This window comes from Copidosoma floridanum, unplaced genomic scaffold (genome assembly GCF_036245765.1).
Source record: "Copidosoma floridanum isolate Cflo_tuat_1 unplaced genomic scaffold, Cflo_Japanese_pri ptg000030l, whole genome shotgun sequence".
NCBI classification, from domain to species: Eukaryota; Metazoa; Arthropoda; class Insecta; order Hymenoptera; family Encyrtidae; genus Copidosoma; species Copidosoma floridanum.
The window spans coordinates 28,235,655-28,258,482 of record NW_028321907.1 but is presented as its reverse complement, the minus strand read 5'-3'; the positions used below and the strand labels follow the sequence as shown (position 1 = coordinate 28,258,482).

Below are 22,828 nucleotides of genomic sequence, written 5' to 3'. Positions count from 1 at the left end.
TTTTCTGTAATAAAGTATAATATTACATGCTAGTGTATGTTGCTGTAGAATGCTCGTCACTTGTAGGTATGTTTTAAAGATATTAAACCATTTAGCGTATATTCGTTGCAGCATAAAAAATACCCACAAAAAATGTCAGATCGGTTTTTATATACCTGTACTGGTTTTTATATCTTGATTATAAGAAAATCTCAATCTAACATTTAACCTAATGAAATAATTACATAACATGTTTGCACTCCTCTCACATCCCTCATCCTTCACCCCACTTACTACGCTGAACGTCCTTGAGTCATGAAATCAGCTTAAGGGGGTTACTATGATATTTTATTTTCTATAGAATTAAAAAAAAATATTAGACACTTATTTGATCACTGCACATAAAACATTAATATCTCAGAGTAACTAGCTCCGTAATTTTTGAGGCAAAAAATTTCGAAGGTCTTCTGTTACACACAGGCTTGTATGTAGAGGTCGTCACGAGCTTGCTGTCAAAGATACGTATTCTCATATAACTTGTGTAATTTTTTATAGATTTTCATTAAAAACTGATACGTCAAAGCTGACTATATTAAGAAGCACTGTCCCAAATTTTAAAAAGCCTAGCTTCGTAGCTTATGAGATGTTGTAATGTAATGTAGCACATTTTGCCAAAAATTTGACAAAAACGATGCAAACAGATGACTGGACTCGAACTGCGCATGCTGGAGTATAGTTACGGACAAAAATTCATCGTTACGGGAAGAGAAAAGTTTACAGTCAGCTTGGATCTTAATGCACCATACTTGTAACGCGTATTGTACCACAATAACCTCCTTAATTACGAATACAAAAAAGTGATAGAATAAAACAAAATAAATATAAATTCATATATTAACAAAATCTTGTATGAATAAGCCATGAATAAAGAAAAAAATAAATAAATAAAAAAAACTGGTGAAAAGCTAAAAAAGTATTTGAAAAAATTTGTAAAAATGTATTAATAATTCTTTATTCATTTATTTATTTGTAATAGGGATCACTAGTAGCAGAGTGAATAGGGTACTAGGCTAGTGTGCAGAATATCGCTTGTTCAATTCTCAACAGGGGACTTATTTTTTAAGGAAAATTAGTTGTAGAACAAAGGATTGAAACTTAATAAAATAAAAAAAAAAAAATATTTACTTTTTTCGCGTATGATCTTTGATGGTTTCGTGTGGTGTAGGTCGCCGCGGTTGGCAGGGTGCCATGAATAGAGCGGTACGCAGTGGGACAAAGGAGAAAGACAAAATGCAAAGCTTACTTCCGTTACACATTTCCTCCAGGTCATCAATCTGAAATCGTTGGTTTACTCTGTAGCGCAGGACGCGCCTTTAAAAGTATAACTAAAAATTGGTTCAAGGGGAATCGAACCCACAATCTTTGTGGGCAAAATTAGATCCCTTAGCATTGTCTGTGGAGACTTCGAAGTTGGCTAATACAAGACTATATATGTTTATTGGTTTACCCTGGTTATAGCAATAACTTTTTTGCCTCTTTTGTTTAGAGAAAACAAATACTAAAATTTTTAAGCTTCGCTTATAAAATAAGTTTTACAGAACTTGTATACGGAACTTGTTATGTAGACTTATATGCTCATGTATGACTATATGATATTTTACTTGAATGATCAGTAATTTATCTACCATTAGGTATTAATATGCCCTTAAAAACTCAGAAATTATTATGTCATTCAGAAATTTTTTTCTTAAGTTACCATACGTAAGACGGACAAATCCTTAAAGTTTATCATAAATAAAAAGATATGAGATGTTACAAGAAAGTAACGGGATTAATTATAGTTTTGTTACATTAATTATCTAAAACATTTAAAATGAAAAATAAAACTAAATACAAGTGCTTCTGTGGCTGAAGTTTTGCCTGCTAACTCCAAAATCTATAACTAAGATGATTGTTTTATAATAATTAAATACTTTATGCAGACAGTTGAGAAATTTGACAAACTTCTTTGTATTTTTTAAGTTACTATTATACTTGCCTAATAAAATGGTACATATCTTGGCCTATACTAGCTGAATTTTTGTTCATAAATTGTTAATGTTGAAGTGCACGACTGTATCGATAGGCTGTAGGCATGCGCGTCTGAGCAAGCGTACGTGTGTATGTGTTAGAGGAGAGGCACGTACAGCGCCAGTCAGGTGTGAGCCAGTTCTGATTTGACCATAGTCAAGTGCACACACAACATTTAGCTCTCCTTTGTACTTTATAAAGTCTGTGCATACAATCAAGTCAATTATAGTCAGTCGTCAGTTAGTTTTTGCAAAGTCAGTTTAATAAATCATTTTGTAAAATTAAATCTATAAAATCGTCTTCTCATTTTCTTTACCCAAAACCCTTTAGGTTACGGGCCCCAGCACGCTTCACCGCACTTTTCTTTTTTTTGTGCGTTTTACTTTTTCGTGTCTCCGGGTGGAAAATGGTGAACAGAAAATCAGCTCTGGCGGAGGAGAAGAGTGAGGAGATCGCGTCTTCAGTCGAGGAGGAGTTCACAGTGACCGGGACTGAGGATGAGGCCGCGGCGATGATGTTACCACCAGGATCTCCCGAGGCGACAAGCACAGCTCGGCTTGAGGTGCAAAATGTCGGTAAGTGATAGCAATATCATTAAGTGTTTTGTATCGAATCTCTAAGACAGTGCTACGGCGAGAGACAGTCAAAAACAAGAAAAGGTCAGTGAATTCCTAGAAGAACTCTGAAAAATAAGACTGTCTACTCGCACGCGATGACAAAAGCGCCGCGGGTGCGTGCTCAGTTGTTTTTAAAAGTGCGGGAAAAGAAAGCGGGAGGTAACAAGCAGAGAGAAAGCGTTCGATCTCTATCTTACTAACAGGAGACCACATGCCCTGGCGCGCATTGTACAGCAATGCGCGACTTCTAACCACAAAACAATTCTCTCTCTCGGTTTCCGCCGTAGTAACCGTGTGCGTGCTCGGTCAGTGTTTTTGTTTTGGCTTAAACGAAGGCAGATACCTCATTAAAATGAAAACGAGAGATAGTCCATTAAATATTTTTCGTATAAAAGGCAGCAAATTTCTTTTTGATAAAACGAACTTTCGATGCTCTGTCAAGAGCTTGTCACGGCATTTGTCTGCGCGTAGGGCCAAATGTACGAGACTCGGAAGTAGTGTTATCGGCAGACGAAAGCTGCATCAGGGCCCGTGTCGGGAGTGATATTATAAACGTCGAAGGTGTGTAATATATACTCTTAAATTTTTCGCTGTGACCTGCACAGTCACGTGAGGCTTGTGTTCGGCTACGCAGGACTGTGTAGATGCCCAGTACACAATAGTGCTTTGTGTTCGAGCACGTTTGTGTGCACCGGGCCGAGTGACTAGAAACGACTTGTGTTCGGTCAGTCTCGGTTAACTCTTTAAAGACTCCTGATATTTGCTATGTTTTAGAATTCCTGATTGAAAACGACTTTTTGTACTTGCTGAATTTTCTCGACCTTAACGGCAGAAAACTAACACTACCAGGAGATCTTTTTAAGGAAAATTTCGAAAATAGAAATTCTGCTCAAAATGAACCCGGGTTATTTGTAAAGTCGGTTGATGTGAATAAGACAGTTGATGAGATAAAGTCGGTTTATGAAACGTCTGATATTGATGCTCTAAATGCCATCGGTAATGGCAGAAAACGTGATGAGAAATTTAAGTTAGACAGAAAGGCAGGCATTGAGAATACGTCGGAAAAACGAGCAGATACCGTTTTCAAACTAAGCACAAGCGAAACCCCGCGAATAAGTATTAAGAAAATAAAAACGGTGCCAAATAAATATAAATGGTCAAAGACAGTACTTAAACGGCAGTCGACGTCAGATGAAAATAAATTCTTAAAAATTGCAAAAAACAATCCGACGCAAAGGCTGGAAAACCTGATGGACGAATTCGACCGTATGTTGAAAAGGCAAGAGGAAGAAAATAGAAAGACGGCAAAAAAAAGGAGGTAGGTGGCAGAGGAAAGGAGGAACGCGGCACAGGAAAGGAGGCAGGCTGAAAAAGAAAGGCAGGAAGCGGAGCGGGTAAGGGAGGAGTTCTACTCGGTCCTGCAAAATTTTGATCAAAGGCTGAGTAGGTGGAATCAAAGGCTGGTGAGACTCGAGGCAGTGGCTAACCCCAGACCTCCCTTGCACTTCACGCCAAGACCTGGAAGAAACCAGGTAAGCATAAAAGAAAAACTCAAAAATTACTTTGATAAATCAAAGGCAGACAGCATATCTAACAGTGGCGCAGAACTTATTGCTACAACCATTTCAAACTGAATAAATACAAGACTCGGGCATAAATCTCTAAATTTCTTTAATTACAGCCTAACTAAAAAAGTTAAATTTAAGGTCTTTTACGATAAATTAAAGTCAGAACTCCGGTCAAAGGGACTACTGCATGTTATTGATCCTTCGATTAAAGACTTAGTCAATAAGTGAATACGCGGTTCGTGATGATAAGATAAAAGTCCGGGATCTACTGTTAAACAGGGTAGCTGAGAGATATCATCTCAGAATGTTGCGATTGCGGGACCCGATTGAAATTTTAGAAAGTCTGAAAGATTTTAAAAGGGGAGGAACACCTATCACTACGGCCGAAATTCGAAGAAAATTGCACGAAATAAAATTCAATAAAGGGAAAGAATCAGTGTCTAAATTTATTAAAAGGTTTGAAGAATTGGTAAGAAACTATAAGGTTATAAGTGCGTCTGGTCCCTTTTCTGAAAAAGAAAAAAGAGATGCTTTTTATACCACTGTGGTTGGAGTAATACCTAGCGTACAGGTGACAGATTTCACCCTTAAAATGCAAAGCAAAGACGGAAAGGGTATGACGTACAAAAATCTTATGTCGTACATGTTAAAAATTGAGTCTGAAGGCCTGGCAGAAGCAACCGGAGGCCGACCCACGAGAGTGGCGTTGGCAGCTTCTTGTCCCCAGGATCGGCTTTGGTGTTTTAACTGTGACGACTAGGATCATAGAGCCAACCAATGCCCGAAGGCTGGAACCGGGCTCAAAAAGTGCTACACCTGTGGCACTTTTGTAAACGACATACCAGCCCACAAGAAGTGCAGCCCAAGATGTGGTGAGCAATATAAGTCAGATTCATAGGATTTTAAAAGGCAGGGGCTAAGAAGCCGAGGGAATCGGGCTGGCCGCGGCCGGGGCCGTGGCGGTAGCCGGGGCCACTTAAATTCCCAGGTTTTTGGGCAAAAAAAAAACTCTAGCAACGTCAGAGATGAAAGAGACTCCAAAAGACAGAAACTTTCTGACCAGAACCGAAATACTAAGGGACAAGAAACCGCGTCGGTTTTGAATAAAGGTGAGTTTCTGACGTTGATCGAGCCTCTCAAAACTCTGTTTTCAAACTCTGCAGATTGGGTAAACAATTTAAAATCAGATGAGACTGATAAAATTTAATTCGTCGCCGGTTAGGGAGCGACCGACCATTTTACTTAGTCGGAAGAATTATTTGAAAACCTTGACAGATTGAAAATTGGAAAAATTAAATGTGCGAATTCAGACTCATCTGCAGATTTAAAAACGATAGTACTTAAAAATAGTAACAACGAGGTTGAGTTAAGCGGAGTAGTTTGTGCTCGGGACCTAATCGGGAATTTACTCTCTTTACGTAAATTTGCTGACATGTGTCTGTCCATCTATTTAGATGATAAAGAGATTAGCATCTTCGACCCTGAAACAGAAAATGTCTGGAAATCAGGAATATATCAAAAACCGTACTGGGTAGTCGAATTCATGAAGTCAGAAAACATTAAAAATCCGGGTCAAAGACTGAAAGTGGTAAAAGAATGAAAATACTAACGGCAGAGTCAGAAGCACAAACTAGTCCTGATAATTTAACTCCGGAAAGCATGAACTTAATAAATAACTCGAAGAGCTCCTTCAGAAGGGTAGATCTAGATGACAGTTCCTTTGACGACGTGTCTCTGATACAAGGTAGAAAGTTTTATGATGTCGGGACAGTCGAGACTAAGTTGAAAAACGAAGTGCAGAGTCCATTCTCTGAAAAATATGAAATATTTAAAGACAAAAAGGGGGCTATGCTGTGGCATGTCAGGTAGGGACATGCGTTACTAGAATATCTCAGGGAATTGCAGGGAAAGCATACCCGGATATTAAAAGTCTGAAGGAGGCTGTCTTTAGTGATACAATACGGATGTGTGACGTGTGTCTGAGAACAGTCTCAAAAATTGCCCTCCATGCGAGAAAGAGCAGCCAGACCACTTCAGATCATCCATTCAGACACAGTGGGAGGAATTAGTCCGTCATCTTTTCCGAAAAAGTACTGATTTATTTTTGTATTTATTGATGACTTCTCGAGATTAGCCATGGCGTACCCGATGAAAATCAAAAGTGATACGGGTGAATGCTTAGAAAACTTCGTCAAAGGCTATAAAAATTTGATAGGATATGATACTAAAGTGGGTGACGTAAGGTCAGACCAGGGTACAGAATTCACGGAAGGATCCACCCGAAAGGTGTTAGATAGTCTTGGAGCGGAACTCCAGTTGAGCTGTCCGGATACCCCCAAGTTAAACGGCACGCCCGAAAGGCTGAATAAAGCCATTCAAATGAAAGTCAGAGCTCTCATGTATGATTCGGGACTTCCGGAAATAATGTGGGACTTGGCCTTGAATGCGGCAGTTTTTGCTTACAATCGCACTCCACATTGTTCAAATAATATGGAAATCCATTTGGCGAAGCTTGTGCCAAACAAAAGGATAGATATAAGTCAGATGAAAAGATTTGGTTGTGTCTCTTACATGAGAGTTCAGAGAAATACAGACACAAAATTCCAGGCCAAAGGGAAGAGAGCATTTATGGTGAGTTACACAGCCACAGAGTATCGGCTACTTTGTCCTGGCGAAGGAAAATTCTACAAGAGCAGGGACGTCAGATTCAACGAGCGTTTTGTATATGGAGACGTATATGGCAAAGGTTCGATTAAAAACTGGGAGAACGTTACGTTACAGTAGAAATAAATTTAGAAGAGTGGTTTTTGATCTTCGAGAAAGAAAGGGAGGAGATGACAACATCGGAGGAAGAGCCTTCAGTCGTACAAATAACAGAAAGACCGAAAAAGTCAACAGCGTTAGAAGCAAACATGGCAGATACGAACCAAAAGTGTAAAAATCCAGTTAGAGATGTAAGTTTTACAGGTTTGGCTATTGCTGATGACCTTATAAAAAATCTAACCTTTAAAAAATATGATACAGATATGGCAGATAAAGATCGTGAGAACGTCGTGCATAAATACAGTACTCACGAAGTTCAACCATCGTGAGTACTGAACTATTTTTTTAATTTTTTTATTTTATTCGTTTTTCAAGTTTTTGTTTAGTGAACTACATGAATGCAGTATTAACGTTTATAGAGCTTCGTTCTTTCAATGGGTCTGGCGACCCCCTTGTTACATGAGAAATTGTGTTTTTATACTCGTCATGTTCAAAGAACTTCGTTCTTACCGTGGGTCCTATGACCCATTTATCCCCCCTGGTTTGTTGTTGTTTTTTTTTATTTTTTTATTATTTTTTTTTTTTTTAATTTCTTGTTTTATTTATTTTTTTTTTCATTTCTTGTTTTATTTTTTTTCATATTTCATTTTATTACATTTTTTTTCATTTTTTTGTAATTCCTTTATTTTATTTCTTTCTTATTTTCATATTTAATCTTTTTTTTTTCATTCCCTTTTTTTTCATATATCATTCTTTTTTTTTCATATTTAATTTCATTACTTTTTTTTCATTCTTTTGTATTTCCTTTATTTCTTTTTTTTATATTTTTCTATTTATATTCATTCTTTTGTTTTTTCTTTTTTTTCATTTCTTTTTTCATATTTCATTTCATTATTTTTTAATATATTATTTTATTTGTTCAAATTTCATTTAATTTCATTATTTCTTTTTTTCATATTTCATTTTTTCATATTTCGTTTCTTTTTTTTCCATATTTAATTTCATTACCTTTTTTCATTTATAACAGTAATTATTAGCATTACTGTGTTAAATAACGTTTAATGTCATTTAAGTTTGTTTTCAGCTTCAAATCAAAAACTAAAAACTGTGAAATACAGTCTCACGCTTCTTCACAGGCTGCGGGACAGCAGATAGTCCAACTATTTGTTTGTTTAAGAAAAGATTAAAAGGAAGGAAGAAGTAGAGTGTTGAATATAATATCCAGATTAACTTACCTTTCTATCCGCTAATTATCAGTTCTGACGACCTGCACTTTCTCTTTCCGTCGATTTATGATTATTTATTTTTATATTTATTTATTTGTTATTTATTATTTTATAATAATTTAAATTCCTTTTCCAATTAGTTTTATATCACTTTATTTGATATTACTAGTATACATATAAAATAAAACAGAAAAGGAAAAAATAGACGGAACGTCTGGTTAATCTTATAAAATTAATTATTACGTCTGCACTTGATGAGCGGCAGCGGGCTACTAACTAAAACGCCGCGCAAAGAAATGCACCTTGCACGAAGTTTTAGTTAAACTTCTTTGTCTTACTTGCTATGGGGCCGGTACTTGCTGACTTCATGTGTTTAGGCTTCATGGCTCGCTTCGGTTGTCACTTGACACTTCCAAGAGCCACGAAGTTCACAGTCAGCTTTGTTAGGCGACGACTCTCGTTGAGTATGACTCTGTAAAGAGTCTTAAAATTTTATCATTGGGAATGAAATATAACAGGATAAAATAGAATAAAAATAAAAATTTATTAATTAACGCAAGTCGTCACCTAACAGCCTCCCCTTCTTAAAACTATCACCGTCCTCGGTGAATATATTATATTATATTATTTTATTGGTTTTTTTTTTTTTTTTTTTTTTTTTTTTTTTTTATATTTATCTTATAAGTAAACATTTATGAGTTACATAACATAAACATTTTACAATAATCCTTATAGTAATGTAATAAAGTATTAATTTACAGAATTATTATATTTGTTTATTCGGGATTGAGAGAAAGGGAAGAAATGGATTCGTGAATATTACATCTTCTACTTCTCCTTGGCCCCTGATTTTGTGTTGTTAATTACTAGTATATTAAGTGCATCAAGATTTGCTGACACTCCCATCTCAAGGCATAGTTTATAGTGCCAGTCGTATTTTACCAAGTTGATATTTTCCTGGCATGATGGGCAGATCTTTTTTAATTTCATTTGTGTTTTGCACAGAAGACTGTGCACCTCAAGATGGCATTTGGATATTAAATTTCCACACGATGAATGTGTTATTATTTCACGGTTTTTTGGCGAGTCTTTTTGGGAGTAATTCGCCCCATACATTTTGAGTCCTTTGAGGGCCCTTTCCGTCGATTCTTCGTTACAGTATGTAGCGAAGCTTAGGTATAACTGTCTTCCATCGTCGCGTTTGACATCTAATGGGTAGTAGTTTAAATGGCTCAAAGGGCTAAAGGTCATTAACAACCGGGTGTATTCATCCGGATTCATAATGGCCGGTACTTTAGATACTACTTTTCGTGGAAGTGAGTCATTGTCTTTTGGATCGTTATTTATTTTGATCGTGTTTTCTGTTTTCGGGTTTTTTTGTGAATACATTTTTTGGCTGCTGAGTTATGCAATACACTACTATTTGGCGCATGTTTTCTGCCCACTCAGCGGATCCATACGTTATATGAACGGGAACAATATCTTCCCGTGTTTGTTTTTTGGTTGAAAAATGAATATCTTCTATTGGATATTTGTTTTCGAAAAATTCAATAATATAATTTATGTTAATGAGTTTTTTTAAAATGACGCTTATTTTAGTCCCGGTACGATTTACTCTTACAAATCGTAATATTGGACTAAGCTCTTCTTCATTAATTTTTTTAAAGGTTTTGACTTCCTTCGTTGATTCTACATTCTTAGCTGGTGCTTCGATGTTTCGTAAAGATGATTTGTCTTCTATTTCTATGGTCGTTGTATCATCTAAGGTTGCTGCAGCAAGTGCTGCATCACATAGTTGGTAATATTCGACCTCGTAGCTGGTGTATGGGACCGAACATGGCTGTTCTTCTAATGATAACATCGGACCAAATTTTTAAAGCGATGTTTCCAATTGGCGCTTGTCAATTGGTTCTTCGGTCATTATGTTTAACCAACGTCCATTTTCCGATATATTGTGGACCTTGACTTGTCTTTTATTTGGCAAGGGGACAGGTGCCGTTGACTTTGCCCAATTCCTCTCGTCCGATACATTCGACAATGAGTCGAATAGCTCCTGTAGCGTTGGCGCTGCATTTAGGTTATCAGCCGCTAACGCTGCCTCCCGTGGTGAAAGGAATGTCACTTCGTAACTTGAGTACCCCATAGCACAGGGTTCCTGTTCGATGGACCTCACTATCCCGAAGTTTTCCAGAATTTTTTTTAGCATTAGCCTACTATAATCCCCCTGCAGCAGTATGCTAAGCTGGGATCCATCAGCCATTGCTTCTATGATATTAGCGTTTTGTTTGTCCATTGTGTGTGTAATTCTGCAAACGTAAATATGATGGATGTTGTGAGGATCATCACTTGATACTGTACATGTATGAGTGTTCTTGTAGTGTACTTCGTGTTGTTATTGTTCGTAAGTGATGTATGGAATGCAGATATGAGAATAAAATTAGGTTTATGAAACTATTGGATAATGGGTAGGGAATACATGGATAAATACATTATTACTTATCATGCTATGCCGAAATATTTGCGTATTTGTAATACAATTGAATAAGTAGTTTTAATACATGCTAAAGCTTAATATTACAAAAGAGGAGAAAAAAAAAAATTTGACAATAGAGTAACATACAGCTAAAATAGAATACAACATGCGCTTTTAAATTTAAAGCTTAATTATTATTATTTTCATAATTATTATATTTATTTATTTATATTTATATATATATATATATATTTTTTATTTTATTTATTTATTTTTTTATTTTTTTTTTTTTTCTATAACTAATAATAAACGTACTTCATATAAATCCTAAAGATAAAATTAAAAAATAAAGTGAAGTTAAGAAGAAGGAATACGTGAAAGAAAAAAAAATTGATTTCACAAAGCTTAAAGTTAAAATCTTAGAACTAAGTGATGTGTATTCGACGTAGAAGGTGGCTAGTTAAATGGTAGGGTTCAATTATTGGGTTCATTTTCTGCTACTTTTGATCTTCTCTCGTAGATCAACGGTTTTGGTAAGGATTGACTTCGTTTCTGTAGTTTGTGTACAGCGTTGTCTTCTGCATGTAATTACATATCTGTGGTAGGTCATTAACTCAACTTGTTGTTGACATAATTGGTGAGTCAATTTTCGGTTCATTTTGTATTTTGTACTCCTTTTAATTGGTTCAGCGTACTTTGTGCGATATTCGGGTTCATCGTTCTGCAATGCTAAAATAGCGCTTTTAGGATCCATGTATTTTACATATCCTTGGGATAATCTTCCCCGCCGATCTCTAACGGCATAACAATATTCTAGGGTGCCAAATTGAGAGAAATGATTAAAGAAATCTCTTTCTCTTTTCTTTTCTTCTATATCCCATGGCAGAAGACACATAAGTCTTTTTGGATCAATGTTTGGTGTATCATTGTCGTTTCTTGATGGTGTTGGTGAAGAAATCTTTTCTGCTTGACAAATAGTGGATTTCATCTTAAAAGGAGAAAGTGTTTGAACTTCTTCTCCTGTATTTAGTGTTTCATCAGTTACTTTAGTAAATGAATCACTATTGTATTTGGCGGTTATAGTTCGATGTTCATAACTATGTAAATCCGTAAGTATGTGCATTTCCTTAATATTTCCTTTATTTTCTAATTGTTCGATAACTTCATGTAAAGGTTGGTTTATGTTGACTCTAGTCTTTATTGTTATTTCATATTCGGGGTTCATTGTTCTACCTGGAAGGAAAATAGTATCAAATTACTATTGATTTATGAGTCCATTTCCAGTTTTTGGGGTGTATGGCGTGGGAGTATCAAATTCCGTGTCTTCATTATAGGTCTAGCTTTAGATGATTTAGGTATTTTTTGTTTTTCTTCTATTTCAACATACAGTTCAGTTGCTTCGTGTTTATTTGGTTCTTGTTTTATGGTTACTCGGGGTTCTGCGTTCAGGGGGTTGATGGTACGTTTTATAAATTTTTCCGAGACACTACGTTTCATAATCTTCTTGAAACAGCTTCTTGCTTTGCTGATGAGTATTGCTATTATAATCATAATAATAATAGCTTCAAAGACATTTCGTATTAAAGAAAAAAGAGAAGTTTGTTTTTCCTCCAACTTTCGGGTCCGTATTTTCTCCATTTGATTTATTATATTTTGTACATTTAATTCTTCATCTGTCCATGCTTGTTCATTAAAGTTTAATTCTCGAATCGATTTTATAGCGTCATGGAAGTCATCAGTGTCTTTTAAGGGTTCATGCAGTACTGTTAAGTTTAAGTTCACTTCTACCTGATAGATATATTGTATTTGAGTGATAATCTTAAGTTCACTGGTTAAGGTTAATCTGTGAGTTTTTCCCGTACATCCATCATTCATTCGTAGAAGACCTATACCTTTTACTCTTTCTTGTTGATCCATTTTATTAGGACAGATAATGTTCAATTGTTCTTCATTGGGTGTCGAGAATAACCATGAACTATCAGCTGGTAAATAAATCCATTGGCTTTCGGTTTTCGGCGTAAACATAATTTCACAGTATTTAAATACTTCTGGTCCAGGTCGTAATAACATAAGAATTTCACATTCGTTCATAGAATAAGGTTCCTTCAGCGGTTCCATAGCCGAGCATATGTAACCATATACCGTCTTATCGCATTGGTTAAATGTAACTTCGTTTAGTCGTAAATACGAATTATGGTCTGCTGCTACTGCTAGGTAAGGGTACGACGGTTTTATGTAGGCAGATCCATTTTGTCCAGATTGGGGTATCATGACTGGATGTAGTCTATAAAGATTGTAAGGGGTTCGATCTACGAGTGGCAAATGTAATATTACCATGGTTCTATTTTCTTGATGTACAACATCTAATTTGCTTTGGGTACTTATTTCGCCAGCATAAAGGTTTTCTATTGGTGCTACAGATTCTAGATTTCCCGCAAGGTTCTTTACATCCCGGGCTACTGTTCTAAATATATTTGGAGAAAATAGCTTTGGATGTGCTTGACCTCTTTGTAAATCATGCAAGATGTCAATCAGATCTTCATGGGAACGAATAATGTGATCTAGGGTAGCCTCAGTTCTTCTAAGGTATGCTGACAAATGGATCAGATATCTGTGAAGAGTAAAATCCTGTCCTGAAGTCAATATATCAGCAACTTGTTTTAAAATATGCTCATGGCGTTTCGTGGTATTGTATAGTTCTTTGAATGCGGCTGCAAAAATATGGCTATTTTGTTCGTACAATTTAATATATTCTTTTTGATTGGTATCCAAATTGTTGATGTTAGTGTTTATAACGTTAATATCATCTTCTGTGACTAAGCCGTAAAGTCCTTTAGCAATACTCCCAATAATTCCAAAAGGTATCAGTCTTTTTGCTTGTATGCTGGGGGGTGGAATAATGTTATCTCCTGCATGGATTCCCACAGTATTTATTATGTTCAATAGTGTTGCTTTGAGGTTTGTCAATCGCTTTATTTTTAAATTCAAGAGGTCCATTTCCATATACCGAGTGCAATTAGAATAACCAAACTGTACAATACAATATCGAAAAGTTTCGTTTAATCCTTGAGTAGGTGTTTGTTCCAATATGAATTTATTAACATCCAGCCATATCACAATCTTCCAATCGGCTCTCTTAATTTTTGTTATACCGATTCGTTCGTAGTATATTCCAGGGTTTGTTTCAAGTGGTTCTATGCTATAGTTGCCATGATTAGCATAGTTTAAATCTGCGCGGCCTTCGAACGCTATTGTCATTAAGATGGCCAATATAATCTGCATCGTTGTGTTTTTTCTCTGTAGAATATATAAGACATGTAGAATATGTTTCTTACAAGATATTATTATCGGGGAACTAGCTTTAATTTATCTGTATATTTGCGTATGGTTTCACCATTGGTTTTTTCAAGTAACACATTATTTCCCTCTAAAACTGTTCTAACCTTTAGGGGTTCATTATAAAAGCGATCGAATTTATGGGAACGCACTTCTTTCTTTACCCAAACGTAATCTTCTGGTTTAACATTTAGAGGCTTCAATTTTTTATCATTTCTTGTTTTTGCTTGTACTTTCATCTTTATTTGTTGATTTCCTGCCGCAATTTGCATTTCTTAAAGTCGCCTTATAAGATCTTGTAAATATAGTGGGTATGTTCGTAATCTTTCATCTTTAGGTATCTTCAAGGGCAACCTCGCTACTCTCCCAAATACTAGTTCATAAGGCGTAAAATTTGTAGCTGCATGTACACTCAAGTTATACGTGAAAGCTGCAAATTTTGCTAAGTTGTCCCAGTCATCATATGTTTCAGAGTAAGTTCGTATAAAGTCAGCTAGGGCAGCATGACTTCGCTCTAGTGATCCGTTTGTTTGAGGGTGGTATGCTGATGTAGTTAGATGATTGGTTTTGATGGTTCTCATGAGTTGTTCCAATAAATTAGACATAAATGTAGCATGTCTATCTGATAGAATTGCTCTAGGCGCACCATAAACTAATATTAGATTTTGTACGAGTGCATCGGCAAGAGTGCTTGATCTTAGGTCTGGTACAGGGACTAATATGATATATTTAGTCAAATTACACTGTATGGTCAGCAAATGGCAATTTGGTGTTATTCTTAATTTACCAACGGTATCGATGGAAACCTTATCGAAAGCTTCAATAGGTGTATCTGTAAGTACCAAGGGCTCTCTTGTTTTTAGTCGTTTAATTTTTTTCTCTTGACACTTGCTGCATTTACGTACATAATTGAGAATATCATTTCTCATTCCGGGCCAATAAAACCGTTCTCTTATTTTCCGGTAAGTTTGGTTTATTCCCTTATGTCCTCCAACAGGGCTGTCATGTAATGTTTGTATTATTTCATTACGTTCTTGGATTTTCAGAAAATCAACCTTACCGTAACAGACAGTAATTTGTATGGGTGTTTTATCAAAAATTGTTAATAACGTTTCTGTTATCAATCCAGGTTCTAATTTGTCTGTAAGATCTCCCCTTCTTGAAATTCGGAAGGTTTTAAGATTTCGTCTCAATAATATTTTTTTGAGCGATTTAAAAGCTTCTGTAAGACTTTCTGAAGATACTAAATCAGTCGACATTTCATTAATAACGATTGATAGTATATTATGTCCTCCATAAGGTGTTATTAAAATTTGGCCAACTCTTGGTTTCTTCGATTTCAAATAGCTAAAGTCCAGTGCACCTATCGATCTCAACAGCCTTGAGACAGATGTGACTGGTTGACAATCCTTGCTAATAAAATGAACTATATTGTCTCTTTTGTATGTAAGGCAATATCTGGTGGTAATGACATTGTTTACTAGCTTAGCTCCATTTTCATTCTTATAATTATCAGTACTACTGCTACTATCACTAAGACTTACATACACTTTTCCGTGCTGTTGTTTGTATCGATTGATGGGTTGAAAAGAGTATAAGTCCGATAGTAACATGAAATCAGGTGCAATAGTTCGATTCATTGATTTATTTTCATTGCAGTTTATTTGTTTGTTGTTTTCATTTAAGTTATCCGGGGTTTCTTCTGTTATTTGTTGCAAGTCCGGCGCTTTAGATCGTCTGTTTTTTGTAGTAGCAAAAGTACTCGTTTGCGTCGGTGTGCTAGAACTTAAGGGTGTATTTTCCTGAATACGTGGGGTAATTGATAATTTTCCACTTGTCCTATATTTTCTTAAAATTTCTTCTTCATCGAATAGGGGTTCAAGACCTGTTGTACGTCTTGATATATCCGCAATTCTTTCATCTAATACAGAATCATCGAAATTATCAGGATCGTAGGTGTCCATTTCGGTTAATATGTCTTGAATTTCGGGGTCCGGTTTATCTCCATCAGAAAATCTAGTTACTGATAAAAAATCGGCCTGTTCGGGCTCATCATCGTTGTTAGACTTGTCCAAATATTCTTGAAGGCTTTGGTTAAATCTCTTTGTTAACTCTTCTATTTCTTTATAAGTAACTTCATCAGTATTATTTGTCATAGTTTTAGGTTGGTCTTCAAAAACGTCATCATTTGAACTTTCGCTAAGTGAAATTGGTGTAACGGAAATTTCAGTATTTGTCATATCTGAGTCTGAATCAGTATCCGTATTTGAGTCTATTTCTGTTTCAGTCAGTTCTTGCCGTAATCCACTTCGTCTAGGGTCATATACTGGTATTTGAGTATCTTCTCTTGACGATTCTTCAGTATCGCTTGGGTCATTTTCGGAGAACATACTTGTTCTTGACGATGCACCAAGGTCAATTATATCTCTAACTGGTAATTGTGTCATTTCCTCATTTTTGGAACTATTATGTTTTATTTCTGTAGTTTCTAAATTCGTATCGCTAGCGTGTGATGTTGAGGCTACTGATTCTGAAAAATTCACTTTTAATGAGCTAGAGTCTTTTGATGTATTTTTAGTGACATTTCTTAATATATTCGGTTGAGATATAGATGATTTCTGTGGCTGTGGAAATGTTTTTGTTCGGGTTCTTTGAGCAATCACACTATGATCTAATTTCGGCCGTTCTTTGTTTGTTTTTGAACCAAGGGGTCGTCCAGGACCCTTGATCAACTTAGGTTCATCTGGTTCTGATTTGGTCATGCTTCTTGGTTTTGTTACTCCTATTATTTCCTTCGAGGTTGTTGGCAATGCTTTAGGTTTGATCGTCGTTAATTTGGGTGCTCTTACTGTTCCTTTCTTCTGACTTTGTAATTCTGTTTTCTTCTTTTCCTCTATTTTCTTTCGACCCATCATCATAACTCTTAGTAATGGTAATCCATTGTTTATATTATTTTCTGCATAAAGAAATGGTCCTACTGGGTTTCTAGATAATGCATCAGCGTTGGTATTAATTTTGAAAGTTCTGATTCTGATAGTTAGGATTAAAACTTTGTTGATTATAACTATTATAATTATTATTTCGGGAATACCTATTGTAATTCTGACCTCTGCCTCGGTATCCTTGATTATTACCAGGATTAAAATTAGCATTCCTTTGAGTGTAATAATCATTAGGATTTTCGTTATTATATCGTCCGAAATTATTCTGATAATAATTAGAATTTCTCGATTGATTTTAAAAATTCCAATTTCTTCCCTGATTCTGATAATTTTTACAGTAATTCTGTCCATTATTTTGTTGTTGATATTGTCTATTATAATTTTGATAATTATTATACTGCCTATCAGCGTGATTATTCTCATTGTCGATTTGTTGTTCATTAACTTGTGCCACTTGATGTGATGAGAATGGCTGATCGGGATACCTATTCTGCTGTTGATATGAGTTGGTTAAATTATTTCTAAAGTCACTACGAGGTAGTCCTTGATATCGCGTATCCGGAATTATACCCGCTCTCATTCGGCTCTCCAATCTCAACGCGTAATCGAAGGCGTCGGCTAGAGAAGCAGGTTCTTTCGCATCTACCTGCTGGCTTATCATAGGTGCTAGTCCTTTTATAAACATGTCTAACGCCATGTCTTTTATAGGGGTCATCATATGTGCGTTGTATGTATTGCCTTTATCTTCCATCAAGGCTTTTTCAGCACCGCTTAGCAGTAGGTTTACATAATCATAATATTCACCAACCGATTGGCCTTGTCATTGGCGCCCTTTCTGTAGCTGAGTTTGATAGTAAGCAACGGTTTTTCCTGTTGCATATCTTTTTTTTAAATGGGTTATAAATGCTTCAAGATTTTCGAAATCTTGGCCACTTACGCTTATGCGTGCGGCACCTCGTAGATTTTGCAATACTGCTCTTTTATATAAATCTTTTTGATCATCTCTGACCCAGCTTTCTCCATTTCTAACATCTTGTATATAGTCCTTCAGTGGAATATTTTTCCCATCGAATATAGGGATGGATTTAATCGCATGCTGAAATGAGAAGTTGGCATTGAGAGACTCCATCAGCGCTTCGGCTACTGTGATATCGGCATCATCGTTTCCATTGACCATTTTTTTAGTTGTATAATACCTTACAAGCGGTTTTTTTCTTCTCTTTTTTTTTTTTTTTTTTTTATTGTTTGAACCTTTTTCATTTTAAATTTTTTTTTATTCTTTATGTGTGTAATACTAACAAAAAAAAAAATTATACTACTATTTTGTTTTGTTTCTTTGTTTTGGAAAAATATTCTATCAAATCCTTGACATTTATCGCAGAAGACATAAGAAATAAAGAAAGAATTGTTTATATATATATATATATATATATATATATATCTGTGTATTTATTCGTGTGTGGATGTGTATGTGTTTAATGTGAGCGTTTGCTTAACGCATGCAAGTGCAATAAGTTTGCTTTAATTTTTATAGGTATACGATAAGTGTACTATGTGTATGCCCAAAAACTAAAGTGAGAGAGTGTAATCAAGCACGCTTATATGATATCATCTGCTTTAAGCCAGGGAGTATACGGCGCAGGGATTTCTAATGTGGCATGTGTAGCTATACATACAAATTGCTACGCGAGCATCAGCTAGTGCGCGGTGTAATATTAAAGGGCTCTTTCTGTATGAGAGTATCTGACTTAACTTAACACTTTTTCCTCTTTAAGCAAGAATGGGCTCGACGGTCACGGTTTAAATACCGTATTAATAATTTTTTTTTTATATATTCGTATGTATATGAGTTATCTCCTGCCTATGCGTTTATATGTTCTTGAGTGCCTTTAAGAAACTCTTTTTTCGCGAAAGCAATTAATTCATCAAATTGTGTATTTAATCGAATTTTAAAATTATCGCATTACCGCTGAACATTAATTTCTGAATTATAAAAATTATTTTTCTGAAACGTACTTACTACTTGTTTTTCGATTTTTTTTTTTTTTTGATAAATTACTGTTTAATGTATCACAGTTATAGTAATTTTGTAACTGATTATTAATAAAATCTAATTTTTTTTCTAGAACGTTTTTCTCTCTTACAAGCTCCTGCATAAACAATTTTCTACCACTTCTCTTACCTTTTTTATTACTCGCAAAATTATTCGTTGGCGGTTTCATGAAATATTATTTTATAAACAATCGTGGGTATATAAGTGAAATCATTAATTATATTAAATCTTTACTCCGTTTTTTTAAGAATTATTCTTCTACTAACACTATTACGTGCAAATATGTCTGTGTGTATGTATTTGTTATTTTGATAGACCGCTTTAAGTAGCAGATCTAGGGTAAAGAGTGTCCGCTATTTCAGCAGGACTAATGGGGATGAACCACTTTGGTTAGCAGATTCAGGGTAGGAAGAGAAAGACCGCTCTGGTTAGCAGATCTTGGGTATAGAATGTCCGCTATTTCAGCAGGACAAGAGGGATGAACCGCTCTGGTTAGCAGATTCAGGGTAGGAACAGTGTATTTGTTCTGTCTTGTAAGCGTGTAGTATAAGAGGTCACTATTTTCTTATTTTTCTATTATCATTTAAAACACATTATTATACTATTACTTATCTATTTTTTTGTTATTTTAACGACAGTTAACTCTTATTTATTTTTCCGTTTATTTATTAATGTAGTATTACATTTATTATTTTCTTTTTTTTTTTTTTTATTTTATTTATTTATTTATTTTTTTTTTTTTAGTTATAACGAAATATCGCATATACCATGCTATCCGCAAAAGCACAGCATGTACGCGTCCGCGCACAGTGTACTATATGGGGTATTACGCGTCATTCATTAACATGCTTCATTGAATGGTGTTTTGTGTTTCTTAAGAAAAAATAGTAATAAGAGAATATATAATAAACAAACAAATAATTAGAGACCATAAACCACGCTCTGCTACCAATTTTGTTAAATAACGTTTAATGTCATTTAAGTTTGTTTTCAGCTTCAAATCAAAAACTAAAAACTGTGGACTACAGTCTCACGCTCCTTCACAGGCTGCGGGACAGCAGATAGTCCAACTATTTGTTTGTTTAAGAAAAGATTAAAAGGAAGGAAGAAGTAGAGTGTTGAATATAATATCCAGATTAACTTACCTTTCTATCCGCTAATTATCAGTTCTGACGACCTGCACTTTCTCTTTCCGTCGATTTATGATTATTTATTTTTATATTTATTTATTTGTTATTTATTATTTTATAATAATTTAAATTCCTTTTCCAATTAGTTTTATATCACTTTATTTGATATTACTAGTATACATATAAAATAAAACAGAAAAGGAAAAAATAGACGGAACGTCTGGTTAATCTTATAAAATTAATTATTACGTCTGCACTTGATGAGCGGCAGCGGGCTACTAACTAAAACGCCGCGCAAAGAAATGCACCTTGCACGAAGTTTTAGTTAAACTTCTTTGTCTTACTTGCTATGGGGCCGGTACTTGCTGACTTCATGTGTTTAGGCTTCATGGCTCGCTTCGGTTGTCACTTGACACTTCCAAGAGCCACGAAGTTCACAGTCAGCTTTGTTAGGCGACGACTCTCGTTGAGTATGACTCTGTAAAGAGTCTTAAAATTTTATCATTGGGAATGAAATATAACAGGATAAAATAGAATAAAAATAAAAATTTATTAATTTACGCAAGTCGTCACCTAACATACTGTAATGCAAAATAAACCTCAGGTTTAATGAAAATACAAATATTTAATGCGTAATAACGCGCCTTATTATATTTAATCTACATAACCATATTTATGCTAATTAAATTTTTTTTTTTTTTTTTTTTTTTTTAGATGTATTATTTAGAAAACAAATACACAATTTATAAAACAAATTCATAATTGAATGTATTATCAGTGAATACATTTAAAAATGGAATGTTATAGTTACGAATTACACGATAAGTACAAGAAACCGACTTCTATAGTCGGCAGCGCTCGTAGCAGAGTGGGTAAGGTACAGGACTCACATGCAGAAGGTCGAGGGTTCAAATCTCTTTATTGGAAAATGTTTTTTTTTTTTTTTTTTTTTTTTAAATTGTAAAAGAAAAAAAAATTCAAAGTGAAAGAAAAATTATTGTGGGGAAATAAAATTAAAATTTGTTAAAAAATTAATTGCTTGGGAGTGTGAGGTGGAATGGTGGGTAAAGGTATGCAGAAGAGTAACACGGCACGGTTGACAAATGTACATATATAGTTAGGAGAGGGGAAGTGTGTAGAGAACACTTGGTGAGGGGGGACGGGGTGAGGGGAAAAACTTGAGAGGAAGAGATTTCTGATTCAAAAAAAAAAAAATCTGTCGGTTTTAAAATTCTAGCCCCCCGAGTAACGCGACATAAAGAACTTCGTTCTAAAAAACTCTTTATGAACACTTTGGAATTTTTTTGTTGTGGACATAACCTGATGAGTTTACGAATACATAATAAATTAATTAATAATTATTTATTTCTGAATTTTCTAAATAATTTATTTAGAATACTATTAGTATTTAAAAAACTTTAAACGAATTCTTGTTTAATTTTCTTACATGTTTTTACTTAAGACTTCATTTTTATGAACTCTTTTTTAATACAAAATGATTTTAATTGCCCTTTAATAAAGTTTAGTTTTTTAAGTAGTAAGCACAACTATTTTATAATAAATGTATTCCTTGAACAGTTTTATTTACTATTTTATATAAAAAAAATGTTCATGGTATAATTTATTCATTATCTGCAACACCTACGTAGATGTGTACAGTATAATTAGAGAATGTATAAGAACGCACCTTTGTCTCCTTGCACCATAAAATAAGAAAGTATAAAACTATATGATTTTATAATTTCTTATTACAGGAGGAGTCATACGAAGTAATTATCTGCGCAGATTGCCTGTTTTTCGATGATGTCAGACTTGACCTTGTTGACACAATTTATGGCTATCTGACTGACGATGGAGTCGCCCTTGTAATGGCACCATATCGAGGTGAAACTTTCCACCACTTCATCAAAGCAGCAATACAGCGTGGCTTCGTTGCTCATCAGATAAAGCGATATGATAGTGAAATTTGGTCTCGGCATATTAAACTTCTCAAAACAAATCGTGACTACTGCCCTGATCTTCACTTTCCCTTACTACTTAAAATGTCTAAGCAAAAAAATTAACTAGTCTAGTTTTCGGTTTTTAAAGCTGTACGATTAAGAAAATTTGTAATAATGAGCAAAAAGTTACATAAATATACTCAGATTTTTAGCTTTAAGATCTAGAAGTACCTAAATAAGCTTAAAGTAGTACTGTTATATATATCAACCAATAAGATTTTTATAGAAGATTTACTTCAGGTAAACTCAGGTACGTACATACTTACTGTTAAGTTTCAAGATCCCAGGGTGCTTTGGGAACAATAAATGATGAAAACAAATTTTTAGTTTTTACGTACTATCTTATAAGAGACGCTTAATAATAAATACATAAAAGTTTTTTCTTCTTATTCTGGTCGAAAATTCGACTTTCCTTCCTGCGTATTTCCATCGAAAGTCGATTTTTCCTCTCTAGCTGCGCGCCACCCAACCAAGCGGGAGGAAAATAGTCCCAGCAGCTCTCCCTACCCTATCGACTACGCTTGTGTACCTATGCACCCCGTCAACTTCTAATTTAATTTTTTCGTTGGTGAAAAAAAAGTTCTCGACAGCCTTGAATAGTTGCATTTATTTACGCAAGATATTATTCAAAGTGTTCATCGACTGTTAATCCAGTAAAGGCAGTGACGAAG

General features: G+C 34.8%; 1 protein-coding gene across 1 annotated transcript in view; it reads left to right on the top strand.

Annotated features, from left to right (window-relative positions):
* LOC106638944 (calmodulin-lysine N-methyltransferase) overlaps positions 1-22,280 on the top strand; it is a 328,715-nt gene extending 306,435 nt beyond the window's left edge. The window contains exon 3 of the mRNA XM_014352347.2: positions 21,912-22,280. Within this exon, the coding sequence (XP_014207833.2) occupies positions 21,912-22,220 (309 nt within the window). The 3' untranslated portion in view covers positions 22,221-22,280. The remainder of the gene's footprint in view (positions 1-21,911) is intronic.
* Positions 22,281-22,828: the final 548 nt, after the last annotated feature.